Raw genomic sequence first — 19,084 nt, 5'->3', positions numbered from 1 at the left:
AACCATACAGATAAGTATAGACTGCTTTCTTGCCAGAGACGTTTGAAGTACCCCTGGTGATGACCTGCCGTGGCTTATCTGCTGCATTGCTATCGTGGTCTTGCTGATGCTGTATGCAATGTTTATCAGAAGTTGTGGGGGTTTGGTGGTCCTGCCTGTGTGTTGCAGCGTTTGCTCTTGGCTCGAGCGCGGTGGTTGTCATGGTTGCCTGAAGAAATCTCGAGTGACGTTTGGGCTTTCACGGCACTGGGGCTTTCCCAGAACTTCCTCCTCTCTTCCCTCAACACCGCCGATGTCCTCACCTTCACCTGAATTCCTCCAGCTTTGCCACCGGTGAACCACCATCACCCTTCTTGGTCCCGTCTGGTCCAGTCATTCATTACTGCATCTCCCATCGCAGCCGGCATACTCGCAATGGCCGATCCAGCGGCCAAGCTTGCTGCCATCAACGCACGTATCGCGGCATTGTATCCAGGTAGCAGTAGTGCTATACGCGCCTCGTCCAGTCCAGTCACTCAAGCGTGAGTCAGCGGTTTGCAATGACATGTCGTGGAGTAGAGCTGACAGATACAGTACTCCACGTACCCATGCAGTCCTCTCGGCCTCAGTCCTCGATACTGTCAGCGAAATTGGTGGCGTTCAAGATGGCAGCGACGGCGACACCACCACCAACAGCAACACGTGAGTCCTCACATATTCTTCATTCGGATACTCGCCGCTGATTGATTGCCGTAGTTCGGTCAGTGCTGGCAGCGCAGGCAGCACTACCATAGCCGCCAGCAGCACAACCACACACAAAATCAAGAAAAACGCCCGTCCTCTGTGGTGAGATCACCCGCGCCATGTACACGTCCAAGATTGCTGATGACCTTTGACAGCCCATCTGATGTCGCCGAAGACCTCGACATTGAGTTCCTCGATCACAAGCGCCGCCACCGCTTTCCTCAATGCGGCATCACTGTCAAGGCTACCTCCACCAGCACTTACTCCAACGTCCGCTTCGTCGACTGCGCTTTCGATTCGTACGAGGGCACTCTCTTCGACGATTGTGTCCTCGATGATGTCGTCTTCAACAAGTGTCATTTCAAAGACACCAACATCGTCAAGCTGATTGCCAAAGGCGCTCGGTTCACGGGTTGCTCGTTCAGCCAGGCGCATCTCGAAGGCATCACACTCGTGGATGTGGCTGCCATTCTCGACCTCTCCTTCGCGTTCGAACGTGTCTTTCGAGGTCCGGCGGCCGACAAGGGCGGGACCGTACGCATTTCGGCAATTCAGGAGTTCGAGGTCGTCAAGCAAGGCAAGAGCCAGCCGTCACGCCAACATGGATGGGCACAAGACAAGCACAACAAGGCCGTGCAGGGCAATGGCCAGCTAGTCGAGGCACCTGCCTATGCTGGTTGGGAGAATAAGGTCATCAAGCCGGCTACATCAGGCGACCTGATGAGCTTCGAGGAACCTATGACGTTCGAAGAGGGTGAAGCCCAGGCACGTAACGACTCGCTCGTGTCGAGGGACGGACTGCTGGTTCCAGCCACCGCAAACTGGAACCGTCAATTCATCCGCGAGGACAAGAATGTGGTGAAGCTGGTCAATCGGGAGATAGAGCAACCTGATGAGGCCAAGAGCTTCGCTCCGACCAACTTCGTCACGCTGGATTGGGGCGCTGATCCTGAGACACGCAAGGAGGAAGTCAGCGACGATTTCCAGATTGGCAAGCGCGAGTACTACGGTACCAAGAAGAACAAGTCCAAGCGTTTCTGGGCTGAGAAGAAGGCCGAGCAGCAGGCTCACCGCCGTCGCAACATACCTGGCGCGCCACACTACTACTAGGAGCACTCATGCTGATGTGCTACGACGGGTGTTGTAGCATGGCTGCAGCTGAGTTCTGCCTGGTCTTGAGCTGGTGCTTGGAAGGACAATGTGCAGTACACTCTGAGAGGGCGACCACTGTGACAGACGTACATTTGTTTTGTTCAATGTATTCCATGCCCAAAGGCTATCATGTCCGACACTCTTCACTGGTACATGTATGTTATACACGTACGACCCGATAGTGTGGCTCGCCCATGCATACCTTATCGGTTGTTCATCGGGCCATTGGCACACGCCTTGCACTTCAGCAAAGTCTCACTGTTGTCCACTTCACGCTTTCTTCCTCTTTCTACAGCGTCAAGAGCGTTTCGACGACAACGTTGCATCTGCAGCGACCATCGTGTACCTTCACGATACCTGCGGTCTGTCAGACAAAACCTGCAGTACACGGTGAAGTCCAGACCCGCGGACCAGCGGCGTGGCTGCTGTCATGCCCGGAAAGAGTAGGGGCGCAGCGAGCCTCCTCCCTGCACCAGGAAGTGCGAATGCCAACACGCAAGCCGATGAGGAGAACATCGTCCATGGGCATGTCACTGGACTTGTACGATACGGCGATGGCTTTTGGAATCACAAGCACGTGTCGGAGCTTTGGATCTCGATCGGGCGCTGATCCCGCAGGATGTGTGAAAGCCCGCTCGAAAGTCTGGTGACGAAGATGCGGAGGGTCGGCTCCTGCGGTACATGTAGGTTTGAGATTCTCGCCTGCTTGTTTGGGATGGCACAATGCGCAGTGTGCGTTGTGGTGCTGCATGACGATCTGCTGGCCCAATGAGACACGGCCAGCTGTTGCGCACTGCTTCTACTATCTAGCCAGGCACTCGCAGCAGAGTGACGTGAGCGGCGCTGTGCAAGCCTCGACTCGTGTGCGCGGTGCGCCCAGCTCGGTGGTAGCTCCTACCTTTGCTGTGTCGTGCCATTGGACACAGCCGCGACACCATTTTTGTTTACTACGAAAGCTCAATCCCGTCAAGTGGTCAAGCCCACCATCCAGTCGTCTGGAGAGTCGTCCAGTCATCCATGCCTCATTGCATGGCAGCCGGACAAGTCGGAGCGGCTGACTGTTGAGGAGAGATCTGCAGATTTTTCTCTTGTGCTCAGAACTGTTTGTCTCGTACTCCCAGCCTCCTTTCCGCTGCTCAGAGATATCGCGAATCGCAGAGAAAGGTCCGCTGTGCCGTGCTTAGCGTCAGCGCTGTCGTTATTTGAGTTCGACTCTCTGGGGGAATCTGCAAGTGCTCGATAATCTCGATGCATCCCGCTCAACCTCCGGCCAACAAGCAGACCAGCGTGTCGCCACCTGCCAAGCGCCGCAGAGCATCTCCGTCGAGAGCGCTCGCGCCTCCGAAAAGCGTTGTACTTCACCGTCGGCGCGTAGCCTTGTACTGCGCGCTTGCTAGACGGTTGCATACTGCCATCAGGTGTTACACTGGTAACATAACACTGTAAACAAAGTCGGACAGAAGTGTCACAGAGTGCCAATTACCCGGTTACCAGCCTACCAGGTATCCTGCGGACCTGGGTCCTGGCGAATGTTTACTCGAGATGCCTAACCTACCACCCGAACGGCCAAAGAAACTGCAACGAATATCGCAGGCTTGCGATCTGTGCCATCGACGCAGCATACGATGCCGGCCGAGTACCGAAAATCCTCAGCACCAATGCCAAAACTGCTATGACTTCGCCGTGGACTGCACCTACAAGCGTCCCTCGAGGCGAAGGCGCAACCAGTCTGGACAGAATGGTGCACCTCCCAACCTTCAGCCTGCGCAGCAGCAAGGTGTCTCGGTACGTGCTCAGTGTCGGTGTTTTACACTCGTCTTGCTTACCAGTTGCAGCCCACTTCTCCAAGCATCAAAGTAGAAGGCCGTAGTCCCACTTTCTCCAATGGCAATGGGTCGACCGACCACCATGGATTACATCAAGTCATGCGTGAAGGCATGCCTCAAGACTCTCTCAACACGGCCTGGCGATACTTTGCTATGGCTAGCCAGTCCACCATCGAACGTCTCATGGATGTCTATATGGAAGTTGTCTATCCGCTGTTCCCCTTTTTCCACGGACCAACCTTACGGAGTCGGCTACACAATCTGGACTACTTGAAAGACCGCGGTTTCTTTGCTTCGATCATGTCTGCTTGCGCACTTGCGGCTGCACGAGTGCGCGACGGTGCTATCGAAGGTCGATATCATTTTGAGGAGAACTTGGGCGGCATCACCGAGATGTTCTTCTCGGCTGCTCAGGACACGATTCCCAAGGACATCGGCACGGCGCAAGGACTAGGCTACATGCGAGCCTGCGCACTCCTAGCAATCACCAGCATTCAGTACGGGCAGATCCCTACTATGCACCAGTACATTGGACATTATCACACCCTCAGTGCGATACAGCGTTTCCACGATGAAAGTCAATGGCCAGAGAACATCACATTGATAGAGAAAGAGGAGCGTCGGCGACTGTTCTGGGCAATGTACTCATGGGATGTCTACACCTCGATCGTGTTCAACACGATACTCAAATCACAGGAAAGTCACTCAAATGTGCGCTACCCGGTCGAGTCTACTGACGAGGAACTCCTTTCTGGTTTTGAATCACCGACCAACAACCAGAATTGGCTGCGAGGATGGAACTTCACCACAGATCTTTATCGTGTACTAGAACACACGGTTGGACGGCTCAGGCGCAACAATCAGGCCAGAGGGGATCGATTAGATGTTGCGCGTTTGACTGTCTCTGACGCTATACCGGATACGCATGTGATGCATAGTGTCCATGGACTCTACGACGAGCTACCGGACCGCTTCAAGGAGTACAGCATGGCCGTGACAGGCGACATGAACCACGATATTTTTGGATTCCAAGCGGCGAACATACAAGCGACGATTCAGTTGGTCCGGATTGCGCTCTGTGAGTGCAGCCCTCAATTGGATCTATGGAGGAAATGCGACGTCGTGGACCACGTCATCAATGCATTCCGCAGCATACAGGGTCATTATCTTCGCGCAATATCGACGCCTCTCGTGCATCATTTGGGCGCGATTGGTAAGATTCTGTCAACATTGATGCACGGCGAACTGAATCTCGATTCTTATGACCGCGTCCGAGGATCGTTAGGTGGACTGGCTGATCTTCTCGAGGGTTTGGAATCGACCCTTCAACCAACCGCAGGCGCAAGCAAAGAGATCCGAGAAAGAATACAGATCATTGATCATTTCATGTCAGGCCAGCGCCGAGAGCTTGAGGCATTCAACAGCGGCCAAGCCAATATCGGTGATTTGGCCGGAGGTCTCGGTGCCAATGGCACTTCGATCTACCCAAATGGCACATCTGGCGCCCAGCCGCCCACGTTGCGCTCCACCAACTCGCTCGGCATGCACACACCTCTTGACGCCTTCCAGCTGCCTCACGATGTGCTTGGAGAGTTCCCGTTCCCGATCGATTTCCAGGAACACGCCAATAATGGCACACAAGCGATACCTCAGACCAACGGTCACGTTCTGGAACGATGACACGAATGAGCATATCAAGATCTCACGACTTGGTATAAGACTGACCGCATTCATGATTGATCGTCTAGTGAGAATATACCACATTGTTTCATCAGCATTGTATACTTTGGTGGATCAGTAGTAGCAGGACATTGACACATATATACTTGGACATACATGAGTACATGCAACTAATCACACCATGCAACGCCTGCTGTTAGCACATCCGCACTTGTTTCTCTCGAAAGCTACCGGCTCATTTACTAGATTTCTTTCTCCTAAAACATCTTCCAGCAATACGATCTAACCTTCTAGAGGGCTGCATAGTGCTGTATGTCGTCCTGCTCGATATAGTATGGCAGCGAGCAGGAAACATCTCGGCCCGAGCTTAGTCTATCGCACGATCTCAATGACCTGATCATGAAATGCTACCATAGCTTTAGTTTCAACCTCCCATCACACGACGACCCCGTAGCACATCTCTCTCCCATCTCCATACCACACTCCAACCATGATCGTCCTCCTCCGCAAAGAGCATCCCTCCCCAGAGCTCAACGCCATAGCACCACAACCCACCTGCCGCATCCTCAGTCTCCCAGCAGAGCTCCGAGTCGCAATCTGGGAGCTCCTCCTAGTCCAGAAAGACTGCTCACGACGCATCAGCGACAACGGCGATCGATTCTGTGCGAATGTGTTGCGCACTTGTAAACAAGCTTGGAATGAGGGGACGCCCATACTATACGGCGAGAATACCTTCCTGGCACATCCCAGTCTGCTGAGCGCGTTGCCGTCGTTTCTATTGATCAGGCGGCCCACCAGAGTCAGTCTGCCTCCGGTGAAGCATCCGCGGATGCTGCCGTACATTCGACGATATCATATACATGTTCGACTGGATATAGATGCAAGGTTCTCGAATGGACAGGCTACGGAGAGCTTTACTGGGATTGATGTGTTGGAGCTGGAAGTCTTTCAGGCAATGTATGGAAGCTGCGACTTTACGAACTTGAAGCTGTTCGAAGGTGTGCGTGGGGTGGGGAAGGTGATTGTGCAGGGAAGTGTAGGAGATGGAAGGTATGCAAAATGGCTGGAACACTGCATGATGAGTCCTGTTGATACTGAGTTCGCGGCTTACAACGAGGCCTATGTAGCGGGTGTGCCGGGATGGGATGCTTGGGTTAGTGGTGAGAGAATCAATGGAGGTGCACCGAAGGAAGGCTTGCCGCAAGGTCTTGACCAACCGCTATGAAATCTTTGGGGTTTGCTGTATGCTAAGAGCATTACTATCGTCAGGTCGGTGATCTCCTGTCACCAAGCTTCTCCTCCAGGCTGAGCATCGGTTCCACGTCCACACTTGGTTTGTGTGTTCTGATACACCAGAAGAACAGATCTTCCAGGGGCAACAAGTTCAACGTCAAAGGCTCTGCGTTCCAAGCGAGACCACATACCATGGCACCAGCAACTGCGTCGAGAATAAAGTGGTTCGCGGTCGCCACGATGGCGGTGAGGATTAACGCAGGATACCCAAAACCGACAGCAAGGCACACGATGCGCTTCAAGCTGAGCGAAGGCACACGGAGTCCATACATCGTCCCAATTCTGCGTCGGTTGTCAGATGCCAGCGGCAAGAACGCTATGGTCAAGCCGATGAGGAGAGAGTAGCCGAAGTGGAGCGACGGCATGGCGGCATATTGATTGCAGAACTGCACGCCATGTAAGAACTTATGTTTGCATTATCTCCAAGAGGTAAGGCTTACCTTGTTCTTAGTCCACACGCTACTTTCGCCCTCCGCGCTATGGACAGTATCGACAAAGCCAAACGACTTGGCTTCCTGAGCATCGTCTCCTTCGTAGCTAGGATCACTGAGCAGCCGAGGCGGCATGCAAGGCCACGCCGTGAACACGACAAATGCTATCAAGTTGCACATCGCCATCATACGTCGTCGAGCCTGATATAGGACTGGTCCTGCCGGACTACGCTCGCGTGTCTCGGCGTAGGAAGTACGATTCACAGTGATGGTGAGGTAGTAGAGCCAGATCAGATAGGTGATGGTGGCGGGGATGTGTACGAAGCTGTATGTACGATTGATCCAGTGCATCAAGGTGGGATATCGCAGGAAGAATTGCTGAATGGCTGGCTCCCAGAAGATGCCGAGGGTTTGCTCGAGGTGAATGACTTGGAGCGCATGCCGACGAGCCACGTCTACTGTTTCCTCGACCAGGGTATATGCTGAGAACGCGCGGGCGAGTTGGTAGACCTAAAGGAAGTCAGTACTTAATCTTGGTCATCGACTACGCTGATGTGCATTGGAGGGCCCGAGCAATGTTGTCCAGATCGGAATAGCGTCGAGCACCACGTCCATAGCACTCACCCAATATATCAAAGCCCAATACAGAACCTCAACAATAAACGGTTTCCGATGAACGATCAGACGACTGAACCATCGACTGGCGAACTGCCGAGTGTTGACCGTCACAAGATCCTTCCGCCATCCAAATACCTGGATCGTTCGTACGTGGTGACCTTGGAAGTCCGTCCTTGCGGCCGCATCGTGGATTGGTCTGTCAAGCGGACTGAGCAATCCAGCCTCAGAGCTTGGGCTAGAGCCTCCTGACTCCAGACTGTCGTCTCGTTTGTGACTCGCGCTGACCAGCATCGTTGTAGGATCTCTTGTCTCACGATTGACATAGCAACCAATTGCAAGGAGGGAAATGACCACGAATGGCTCGGCAAAGGCTCCTATGCCCATGGTACCGAGAGCGGTTGTGGATGTTCGCAGAGGATGTCAAGATGAGATCTATTCACGAGATCGAATGCTCTGTGACTGTCAAGAGTGCAGACCAAGGATAAAGGAGATCTGCGACAACGCGACCATCGGTGATCATGATGTACGCTGACTTGCCTTATCATGTCGCAGAAACAGGCGAGGGTGGTGGTAAGCCTACACGACATGATGCCAGTGATGCTGTAAGACTCGGTGCGTTGCTTCCGCGGGCTGCCGGTGGTGTATGGGATCTACAACAGTAAGAAGGGTTGAAGATGTTGGTGTCGAGACCCACCCTGGATGGTCAATGGTATAGAGTGCTTGGTCATCGTTTGGTCGAATGCAGTCTGCCTCAGTGGTTCTGTAAGTTCCTCTTCGCTCAGGCTTGAGCATACGGTGGAAAAGCTCCATGTCTACAGTCAAGAGTGATCTGCAGTAGCACAAGTAACCCCATGAGCGTAGAGAGGCAGGATCATTAAACACCTGACTGGTCGCGTGCTCGATGGTGTTTTGCAGCGGGATGAGGTCCTGCTCACGCGAGCAGAAGACAAGCTGCATGACCAAGCTAGTGCTTGCCGAAGATGCCGGCAAGGGGCTCGAGCTTCGGATGACTTGGCTATTGTGTTCCGTACGATGACTTGCCTTCGGTACATGCAAGTTACGCTTGCTGCTCATCATCTGGAGCTACCACGGTCGTCACGGAGCTCTCAAGCTTGGCTGAGTGAATATGTATAGTCGTGTGTCTTGCCAGTCCCACGGCGCGCACGACCTCGCTTGGGAGCATTGGTGGGAAACGGCCAACTCGACCTGGGAGCGGTGAACATGCTGAACAAGCAGTCTTTTCATACAACCAAGCTGAGTGCTGGTCCCCCTTCATCGTTACCGGAACGTGAACATGCTGGACCGCTACTGGCTTGTAGGACTACTGATTGCGCGAAACCACCAATGACCATCCGGTTCAATATCATCCTCAACGTTGTTTCCACCAAACCGCTTCAGCCTTGGGTATCCTCTAAGGGCCGTCTCCAATAATTCCTTGTATCCAGAGGCCACCCTCATCCAGACCATTTTCCCCAACGCTCGCACTGCGGCATTTGTAAACGCCGGTACTAAAAATTAGAGATTTTCATATCAGGCCCGCCAAACAAAACAAGGAGATTCTTTCATCTCCAGACACATACGACACCGCCAAAGAGTTTTCAAAACCATCCACACGAAATTATTGGGTATATTACGAAGTGTAAGTCGCGAACGCCAATTTGCAAGACAACGGCCGTGTTTGTGGCCTTTTCCGAGGCGCGTTCATTATCGTGGAGCTGTATGATGCAAAGTGTGGGCAGCATCTACTGCTGCTGTCCAAGAGTGTGAGGATCGACGAAGCCGAACATCTGTTGCGCTTGCATGTCGTATCCGTTGCCAGAGTTGTGGTGGTAGAATTGCTGATCGTCGGGTATCTGTTGCATCTGACCAGGGCTTGAGTACATCTTCGAGTCCTGGTACAGCATCGTGTTATCCTGTTGGCCGCTGAACATGGCAGTCTGATCGTGAGGCGGCGTCGAGAAGTCGACGCCACTGTCCTGATGGCTCTGGCCGGAGTGCTGCGGTGAGTTGTAGGCAGTGCCGTCCTGAGCATGCTGCGGGCTTGGAAAGTTCATCTGCGGCGCGCCGTTCATGTGATCCTGCGACTCCGATCCAGGCTGAGGAGATTGGAAGTTGAACATGCCGTCTGGCATCGGAGAGTGGAACGCCTGCTCGGACATCGGGCTTCTGAATGGCAGCGCGATCTGCTTGTTGAAGGCATCTGACAGATACAGGCCTTCGTCACTGCCGAGCTGCGAGCTTTCACCAGGTGTGCCGAGAATGTCGATGCTTTGGCTACGGCCCATACCATTGAGTGGTGGTGAGTGATCAGCAATGACAGGATCTCCGTGACTCGAGACCGCGGACAGAGGTGTGTTGCTCGTGCCAATCATGTTACCAGCGTCAACAGCCAGGTAGCCATTGTTGAGACTGAAATGTGGCTGTTGCATACCATCCGCTGAAGGACCTGCAGTGAAGAATCCAGGCGTGCCATACTCGCTAGGCGAATTGGCCGTGGTGGCTGATAAGGAGCCGTTGAATTGCAGACCCATGTTGAAGCCCTGCGAAGTATCGATGCTAAGATGTGGGCCAGCGGGACCAGGAACGAAGCCGTCGGGAGCACCATGATGTGGAATCGGAGCGAAGATGTTCGGATCTTGCATTGGCGCTTGTGGAGGTTGACCTTCGTGCTGGATGAGGAAGGATGGCATTGGTCCCTGTCGCAGCATGTTGAAATCGACCGCAGTTGGAACGGATCGGCTACGTTGTCGCTTGTGTCCTCGAGGGCCTGGAGGACCCATCAAGCCTGCTCCCATGTCCTGTGGTGAATAGAGAGACATGCCAGTGTGAGGATGCATCATGTGGTTCGGTTGGCTGGCAGGCCTATGGCCGATCGGTGAAACTGGAGCGGATACTGCAAACTGGCTTGGGTCGAACATCATGTTGTGTCGGTTCTGGTATGCCTCAAGAGATACGAGCTTGGCCAATTGGCCGCTCAGCACCTTGGAAGGACCACCCAACTGATGGACGAGGACCTGGCTAGCTTGCTGGTCCTCTGTGAAGTCACCGCACTCGTAGAAGCCACCGCTCCCAGAGCTGTCCATGTAGAACTTTGGGGGACGAGTCAACTCAATGACTAGACCACCTGATCGCTGTGAGGCGCCCTCGGCCGGTGCCAGCACATCGCCCTGCTCGAGTGTGATGTTCTTGATCCATGCAAAAGGATATTCGATCTTGTAGCCCGCAGAGTCGTTGTTGATGTAGTATGTGACGCATGCCTTGTCGGGAGAATAGAAGATGACCAGATCCATCGTGCTCTGCCCAACGCGGCGCCATGTACCGATTGATAGTGACCGGCAGTGGAAGTGCTGAATGACGACTTTGCCAGACGTTGTGTCGGTGTTGAGGCAAAGAGTGCCACCGCCGTATGGACCAAAGCCAGGGCCACCTCGACCGAGCATGGTAGCGGGGAGCCCTTTGCCTGGTCCATATGCCTGCATTGCCAGATACTGACGCATCGATTCGGGGATGCTGTCGCAGTCTTCGCCGCTCTCGATGCTTCGCTTGGCGATGTTCTTTATCTTCGCGCGTCTAGAAGGGAATTAGCATGGCGATAGGCGATGACCATTATATCTGGACCTGCCTGTTTTGGAACCAGATCTGTACCGATCGCTCCGTCATGTTGATCTCTGACGCTATCCGCTCTCTCACAAGGGCGGTAGGCGTCGGGTTCTTGTTGAACTCCACCTCCAAAGTCATGAGCTGGTCCTGAGTGGCTCGTTGACGCTTCTGGTTCTTCTGCTGTTGGGTGAGAGTGCTCTTCCTGGGCGGCCGACGCGAGGCGTTATTCTGACTCGAATTGACGCTTGCACTGGCGCTGGTGGGTGTGGTGGGCGATTGTTGTCCCATCTTGGGCTTCGAGTCCATGAGTGGGGTGTGTACAGCCTGAGGCTGCATGACTTCGGCCATTACGGCTGTCGGAGTATGATACAGTAAGGAGATGTCGTTGATCGTGGCGCAGCCGCAAGTGTACTAGACAATTGATGTCGAGGTCGTGGACCAGTTCGTGAGAGGCGATGGGCCGGTGTATGGAAGACCAGCTGAATCGGCCAAGGTAAGTAAGGGATGCTGTGCTGTCCACAGGTTTCCGGCGGCCAGGCGGAGGGTGAAAATAGGGCCACTGGCGGGAGTTGCGACGTGTGCGGGCGGTGTAGTCGATGTTCGGGCGATTATGCTGAGTGCTGCGCGCTGGTATTGGATAAAGAAAGTAATGAGCGGTCCAATGAACGAGTCGGCGCCGGAAAGAGTGACGGCGGTCGTGAGGGTCGTGTCAAAGAAGATAGCAGTGCTGTTCAAAGGAAAGGCTGACGACTGGGCATCAGAAGGAGTGATGATGCCGGCGTCGAATCGAGGGTAGCAGTGCGCAACGACGATAACGAGACGCAAGAGTAAAGGGTGGTGGAGAGAGTGACGATAGTGAGTAGTAGAGGAACGATTAGAGGATGACGGCGGGCGGTGGGTGAAGCAATCTCGCTCGCTCGCTGCCGGACAGCAGAGGTGCAGGTGCAGGCAGAGAGACGAGACGAGACGAGACGACACTAAACAGACGGGACGGGAAGAGAGGAGAAGAGAAGGGCAGACACTCGGGCCATGCAGCAGTACAGTGTACTAGCTAGCTAGTAAAAGGTCCACCGCTGGCCGCTGGCCGCTGTTTCTGGCGCTGGGACTGGTCGGCCGGCTCCCTCTGCTGGCACTGCAGCATCAGCGGCAACCCCCTTGAATCGCTGCGAGTAGTAGTCTGAGTCTCCGACTTCCAAGCAGTCAAGCACGCTGCGGCTCCCAAAGCGCGCTAGCCAGCTAGCCACCACCTGCGAGTCTGCGAGACCTGATCGGGACGCCCGGTTGCGGCGCGTGCGCTGCGCTATGAGAAGCGCGTCGAGGCCACACACAGGCAGACCCTGGAGCCCCCCCCCCCCAACTGCGACACAACACTATCCTCCGATTCGCTGCCACGCCCGCCCGCATCCTGGTGCCAGCCAGCGCGACAACACATCCTGCTGCAGGCTGCAGCAGCGTGGCCCGTGAGCTGTTGGCCGTCCTGGTCCGCGGACGGGGGTCGCCGTGCTGTGTTGTGTTGTTGATGCTGGCCCGGCAGCCTCCTTAAACGAGCATCATGCTCGGGTCTGCTCTGCACCACGGAGGCATCGCGTCCGCGGCGCTGGCCCTGCGCTGACAGCGTTTTGAGCACGCAGTCGGCCGGCACACAGCACCGATCGTCGCATCGCGTCTGCGCGCGTTGCAAAAGCTTGGGAGGGGCCACAAGTCAGAGCCCGCAGCGCCACGAAAGACAGCCGTCCGGAATGTCGTGGTCTAGAGGTACGTCCAGTCCACCAGCTGCACTAAACGCACAAGACTTTGGGACAGAGTTTCGACTCCTAGAGCCGGCAGGAAGACGTCTCGACGATGGCTGCCAGGCACGCCAGGGTTGCTCCTATTCGTTAAAGCCTAAGCTGCAACTGTGTTGCTGCTGTGCGATGCGGACTGTCCCGAGTGTCTGTCGCGGGCAGCGGACCACGCTACATCACCCGATCGCAGACAGGGTACAAAGGCCCAGCGAAAAACAGCAGCCCCTCGTCTGCTGAAAACAAGCGCCGCCGTCCGCCGTTTGAGCCCGTGAGACAGGCCTAACGGCGACTGCCCTCACCCTCAGCCTGAAGAAGACTTGGCCACGATAGGCAAGTACGAACACAACATCGAGAGTCTAAAGCCACACCACCAGTCACAGCAGATCATGTTTGCGAGGCTGTTTCTAGCGCGTCTCGTTGCAGAGCACGTCTTATACGCGTCAAAGCGAGCGAGCTGACGCCAGGTGAGCGCACGCCTCCACCGATCTGTTGGCCGTGTGGTTCAGCCAAGCGCACAGCAGCAAGAGCTATGTTGCAGGTTGCAGGACAGCACCTCAGTGGTCAGCCGAATGCCGGAGGATCGACAGGATTCCTAGCGCCAGGAACAGCCGTGCTCTCCGTGTCGCCGCAACTTGGTGTATTAAGCTTCGCTGCTGGTCCAAGGTGAGACAGTAGTGCCTCACGTGAGCGCGGTGCGATTGTACCTGCAGATGCTGACTGCGCCGACGCACATGAATCGATGTTCACTGCACTCCAAAGGCAGCAGAATTGCGCATATCGCGGCATGGTGGCCGTTAAGAGGTGTTGCAAACGCGCAATGCGACGGTTGACATCATGTGGAGACACGCCACGCGTGTATAAGGAACATTCTATTGTTGATCGGTCCAGGGATCCGCCTGCAGACGTTTCACGCCGTGCACGAGCGAGGGTGCGAGTCGTGTGAGCAAGGATGGCAACACAAGCAGAGCCCTCCTGCTGTCTTTCAACAAGGAACTCCTTCGTACTGCGATGCTTATAATCCGCGGAGGCTTCTACTTTCCTAAACTCAACGGTGGCCGTGTGACCCTATCAATCCCAGCTGACGCCCACCAAAACAGCATGCGCCTCACCTACCATAATGTGGCGTCCCGATCAAAGCGGTCAATCTCTTTGCCTGCGTCTTCGACGTCCTTCTTCGCCTTCATCCTCATGTAGAAGATTGGACAGTCCCTGCTGGAACAGATCACTTCGTTGTGCATGCTGCCTTGGCAGCGTTGACACTGAGTCCATAGTCGGTTGAAGCGGACCTCCAGCTCAGCCACTTTGCTCAGCGATCTCTGATAAAGCTCAGCAAACCTGGGTCTGCACTCTTCACCGACCGCGCCGCCCTGTTCCTCTTTCGAGGCAAGTGGCTTTTTGCAGCCGAGACAGGTTTCTGTCTTCTTGGCGAACTTCATCAGCCCACCCATCGTGGGCGCCGCGACAGATATAGCACGCGTGTGTTCGCCCGTCAATAATTGTCCGGCTTTCTTCTCGCCAAGGATCGGCTCAAAGATCCGGCCCAGTGGTTTGGCCAGCTGGTTGTCCAGATAGTACTTGGTGTCAATGGGAAGGTTGTGTTCGAGCACGAACATGGGATCTTCGGACTTCTCATAGCCCTTGGACCCTGCTGCACCCTTCACCATCACATAGGCCACGCGATCGCCGAGTGCCGGCGCAGATCCCGCATCACGCTTGCGCATACGCTCGGCAAGTTCAGTATGTGCCTGTTTGTTGGCGTAATCCGACTTGGTCAGGGCTTTCGTGATCACGAGGTTGGACATGTCGACTCTATTTTGGAGCAGCTCTGCAATGGTTTCCTTGACATAGCTGTGATCGAGTTAGCACATCCCGAGGAATGATCAGGCGACAGCACTCGCGCGGAAGGACTTACTCTTGAGCTCCTTGTACGTCCTGGTCAATGAGCAGCATCTTGAGGCTTGTCTCGATGACATTCTGCACAAGCCGGCAGTTGTCTCGGCGCACAGTCTCGATACCCTTGGTATCCATCTTATCATAATTGTCGGGCTTGGTCCAGTACAGCCCGGCATATCGCTTCTTGTTGATCAGCAAGTACGGAAAGTACACCTTCTCGAACTCGAGCTTGATGGGCTTGATGAACTTGCTCGAGACGTAGTCAGCGGCTTCTTGCCCGAGCTCCATAGCCTTTGCCAGGTCGTTGGGCCCGAACTTGACCATGACGGAGTCAGTGTCACCATAGATGACTTGGGCATCATGGCTGTAGCCGTTTGCTATTGTGTACTTGCCCTCGACTTCTTCCTTGGTCTTTTCGATCATTTGACGGCCATAGGATGTAGTGCTACTGGCAATGGCCAGACAGGGCAATTTACCGACCGTCGCACCTGTCAGACCGTAAACAGAGTTTGCGCTTATCTTTAATGCCAGTTGACGACCGTTCAGCACGGCCTTCTTGAAGGGATCAGTCTCAACAGCGAGCTCCTTTTTGGCACGTTTTCGCGCGCCCAGGAGTTCCTCGAGAATTTGAGATAGCAGCCCCTTCCGAACTTTGGTCGTCGCAAAGAGGTCTCCATTGGGAGTGACAATGTAATCATCATCCTTCTTGAGCTGCATTTTCTCGACCGCGTTTTTGTTGAGCAGAGTAGTATAGCAAAGGTTGTGGGCCTGGATGATACTGGGATACAGCGATGCGAAATCCAGGGTCGCGACTGGGACATCGTAATATCCTCTGGTAGGCTCAATGACTGTAGCACCTTCATACTGCTCGTCGCTGCCTTCACTCTTCAGGTCAGGGACCACCAATTGCTGTTCGAGCGCTTTTCTGAAAAGTTGGCTGATGAACTTGATTTGCTGACCTTTCGAAAGCAAAAAGTTGAATGGCACGCCCGTGACCCTTGCCATCTCAGTGTAATTGATCAGACACATGAGCTTGTCCATTAGACGTTGAGGCAGATACGCGTCCTTTAGACAGTACACGGCCAGTCTTCGACGGGATTCGGGTGTGCCGTTGTACAGCTCCGTAATCATGGTGTGATGTACGTCTTCCTTCTGCTCGTTCAAGAAGTGTGCAGATACAGAATTAAGAGTATAACTTCGCAGCTGGTAGTCTCGCTGAATCAGCTGGAGAAGATCCAGTTGTAGTCGTCCATTCGTGTTGGTGGCTTTCGTGTCGCGGTTGCCCATCTGCTTGCTGGAAAAGTTGGTGTCTCTGGCCATCGACTTCATGTTTCTGAGGCGAGTCAAAAATGGGAATCTGCCGACTTTGAGAAACGCAGCACGATCCAGGAGATACGGGAAGTCGAAGTTCGAGATGTTGTATCCGATGATCACATCAGGATCCACCTCTTCGACAAAGTCTCGCCATGCCATGAGCATCTTCTCTTCTGCGCCAAACTCGAAAATTTGTGTGTTGACGATCAGACTGCACGTATCCATGCAGAAGACGTTCCTCACGAAAGGCTTTTCTTCACCATATCTAGTGACGACGTTCGCGATCTGGATGACTGGATCGACATTTGCTTCTGGGAATACACCTTTGCGGCCAGCACATTCGATGTCGAAGCTGAGCACACGCAGAGGGGCCATCTTCTGCCATTCGCCGTCAACAGGATGTGCAATGAGGTCTCGGTAGTGACAGTGCGCTTCAATCTGGCAAGTTGACTGACGATCGCGATCGGGGATCATATGATACTTGCCACCGTGAGTTGACACCCAGGACATGCCCGCCACACCCGTATCGATCATGAACCTGAGCACATACTGAATGTTGTCGAAGGTCAGGATCCCGCCCTCGGCGACCTTCCACATCCCCTTGTAGTTGGCGTTGCCGCTTTGTATGGTGGTCCGCAACTTGTTGATGAACTTTGGATCTGTCACGGTGATCTTCAAGTACGGACTCTTTTGATTGCCCTGAAAGCCGAAGAGGTTCTCGCGAGGGACCATCTGGACAGACTGAATGGCTGCGGAGTGTTGTGCCATGCTGGATTCCAGGAAGAGCTTGTATGGTTCGCAATCATTCTTGGTGAATGCAATGGGTGCCGCGACGTAAAGATAGTGTAGAAAGTCTGTAACGTGCAGCAGTACCGACTGCCCAGCTTCCGTCACACCAAACAGTTTGACAGTCGCCTTGCCACCATGTAATGTGCCTTCTTCAGCATCGATTGCTTGGAAGGAGACGGTGTCTGTCTTCTCATTGAAGCCGTCGAGACTCGGCCGTGACCACTGCTGATCTTTCTCTGCATTGTTCTCCTTCAACGACCCGAGATTCTGGGTGAGCTTCTCTAGGACCTCCTCTTCGAACTGGCTCTTGGGCTGACTAGACCCAATGCCATTCGGGCCTCTCTTGCCTGGTTGTCTGAAGGCTGGTTTCGAGTCCTCGAGCTTGCGTTTCTTCTGTGGCGAGGCCTGTTGGTGTTGCCTGGAACGTGTGGTATCCTGCAGCACGCGTTTGCTGGGCACCTTTGCAGGCGATTGTGTTAGCACTCCAGGCATTGTGTTGGGTGTATGTATCTGGTGCATGTCGACAGTTCAAAGCCGGAGACGCGACGATAGAACTACACGCGTAAACGAGCTTCGCGCTAGAACTGGCCAAACATCCGAGAGCTTCGACACAAACACAACGTAGTACTCTTTCCAGATACAACCGACAGGCCAAGTATGACACCCACTGGTCGGTAGCTGTTTCTCTCATCACCCAACTCACTTCATTCCCACTACCACCGCCAACATGGCTCCACAGCACGCATCAGGTAAGTCGTCCCCAGGCATCAACTGTCAAGACTGTCGCTGATATGTTCCTCAGAAACAGATGGCGCTGCTAAGCTAGTCGACTCGCAACGCGATGCCCTCTACAAATACGATGCCGAGTCGCAGAAGAAGATCAACGCCGCGAAGCCGTGGCGATCAGATCCACACTACTTCAAGTATGTGCGCATATCAGCAGTCGCTCTGGTGAAGATGGTCATGCACGCGCGGTCTGGAGGCGACATCGAGGTCATGGGCTTGATGGTGGGCTACGTCGAGCACGAGACATTCATCGTCACAGATGCGCTTCGGCTACCAGTCGAAGGCACAGAAACCCGAGTCAACGCACAGGACGAGGCAAACGAGTACGTGGTGCAGTTCTTGGAAAAGTCAAGAGCGGCAGGTCAATTGGAGAACGCGGTGGGTTGGTACCACAGTCATCCTGGATACGGCTGCTGGCTCTCTGGCATCGATGTGACAACACAACACACACAGCAATCCTTCTCGGACCCTTTCCTGGCCGTCGTGATCGACCCGCACCGGACTGTAAGCTCTGGCAAAGTGGAGATTGGCGCGTTCAGGACATACCCAGAAGGCTACAAGCCGGAAGGCCAGGAGTCAGCAGGAGAAGGCATGGCCGCAGTACCCATGGCCAAGGCGCAGGACTTTGGAGCACACGCCAACCGGTACTACTCTCTCGAGGTATCGCACTTCAAGTCCACCCTAGACAGCAAGTTGCTTGAGGCATTGTGGAACAAGTACTGGGTCCAGACACTCTCATCATCGCCGCTCGACACCAACCACGACTACGTGACCAAGCAAATCGAGGATCTAGCAGCCAAGACGAAGCTGGTGCAGGAAGGCGTGAAGCAGCGATCGGCCGGTATGCCGCTTGCACCACCGCGAAAGGGCAAGGCTGGTGAGGAGCAGATGGCGAAGGTCGTCAAGGCGGCAGAAAAGATTGCAAGCGAGGAGAAGATTGGCCTTATGGCAGCCATGGTGAAGGAGAAGGTGTTTGCCGATGGCGCTGCCCAGGTAGCAGAGGCCGCGAACACGGTTGAGAATGGTGCCGACACTCAGATGAAGGAGGCATGAAGGAGGCTTTCGCGGTCAAAGATTTAAGTGGCGTTCGGTGAGCGGAGCTCCATGGGACGAACGAGGCTCGAGCACACGCGACAAGGCGTGGTCGTCTGCGTCATTCAATGCCATTGGAGCACTTCGTAGTGCGTAGATGAGC

General features: G+C 54.4%; 7 protein-coding genes across 7 annotated transcripts; 4 read left to right on the top strand and 3 right to left on the bottom strand.

The window, feature by feature from the left end:
• Positions 1-414: 414 nt before the first annotated feature.
• Positions 415-1,833, top strand: CLAFUR5_03515 (uncharacterized protein; the record flags this gene model as incomplete). Its single annotated transcript, XM_047902663.1, has 4 exons — positions 415-521; positions 574-681; positions 736-825; positions 879-1,833. 4 exons carry the CDS (start codon positions 415-417, stop codon positions 1,831-1,833), a joined length of 1,260 nt encoding a protein of 419 aa, XP_047758574.1.
• A 1,584-nt stretch (positions 1,834-3,417) lies between these two features.
• On the top strand, positions 3,418-5,381 carry CLAFUR5_03514 (uncharacterized protein; the record flags this gene model as incomplete). Its single annotated transcript, XM_047902662.1, has 2 exons — positions 3,418-3,660; positions 3,711-5,381. 2 exons carry the CDS (start codon positions 3,418-3,420, stop codon positions 5,379-5,381), a joined length of 1,914 nt encoding a protein of 637 aa, XP_047758575.1.
• A 490-nt stretch (positions 5,382-5,871) lies between these two features.
• CLAFUR5_03513 (uncharacterized protein) lies at positions 5,872-6,606 on the top strand (the record flags this gene model as incomplete). Its single annotated transcript, XM_047902661.1, has 1 exon — positions 5,872-6,606. One exon carries the CDS (start codon positions 5,872-5,874, stop codon positions 6,604-6,606), a length of 735 nt encoding a protein of 244 aa, XP_047758572.1.
• A 40-nt stretch (positions 6,607-6,646) lies between these two features.
• On the bottom strand, positions 6,647-8,107 carry CLAFUR5_03512 (uncharacterized protein; the record flags this gene model as incomplete). The annotated part of the gene is made up of 3 exons (XM_047902660.1): positions 6,647-7,060; positions 7,115-7,615; positions 7,730-8,107. 3 exons carry the CDS (start codon positions 8,105-8,107, stop codon positions 6,647-6,649), a joined length of 1,293 nt encoding a protein of 430 aa, XP_047758573.1.
• Positions 8,108-9,465: 1,358 nt separating this feature from the next.
• Positions 9,466-11,671, bottom strand: CLAFUR5_03511 (Pyriculol/pyriculariol biosynthesis cluster transcription factor 1; the record flags this gene model as incomplete). The annotated part of the gene is made up of 2 exons (XM_047902659.1): positions 9,466-11,293; positions 11,346-11,671. 2 exons carry the CDS (start codon positions 11,669-11,671, stop codon positions 9,466-9,468), a joined length of 2,154 nt encoding a protein of 717 aa, XP_047758570.1.
• Positions 11,672-14,216: 2,545 nt separating this feature from the next.
• On the bottom strand, positions 14,217-17,622 carry CLAFUR5_03510 (DNA polymerase delta catalytic subunit; the record flags this gene model as incomplete). The annotated part of the gene is made up of 2 exons (XM_047902658.1): positions 14,217-14,955; positions 15,020-17,622. The coding sequence occupies 2 exons, from the start codon at positions 17,620-17,622 to the stop codon at positions 14,217-14,219; spliced, it is 3,342 nt and encodes a 1,113-aa protein (XP_047758571.1).
• Positions 17,623-17,830: 208 nt separating this feature from the next.
• CLAFUR5_03509 (COP9 signalosome complex subunit 5) lies at positions 17,831-18,942 on the top strand (the record flags this gene model as incomplete). The annotated part of the gene is made up of 2 exons (XM_047902657.1): positions 17,831-17,852; positions 17,906-18,942. 2 exons carry the CDS (start codon positions 17,831-17,833, stop codon positions 18,940-18,942), a joined length of 1,059 nt encoding a protein of 352 aa, XP_047757815.1.
• Positions 18,943-19,084: the final 142 nt, after the last annotated feature.

Source organism: Fulvia fulva, chromosome 2 (genome assembly GCF_020509005.1).
Source record: "Fulvia fulva chromosome 2, complete sequence".
Taxonomy (NCBI): domain Eukaryota; kingdom Fungi; phylum Ascomycota; class Dothideomycetes; order Mycosphaerellales; family Mycosphaerellaceae; genus Fulvia; species Fulvia fulva.
The sequence above is the reverse complement of the archived record's forward strand: the minus strand, read 5'-3'. Positions and strand labels throughout refer to the sequence as shown.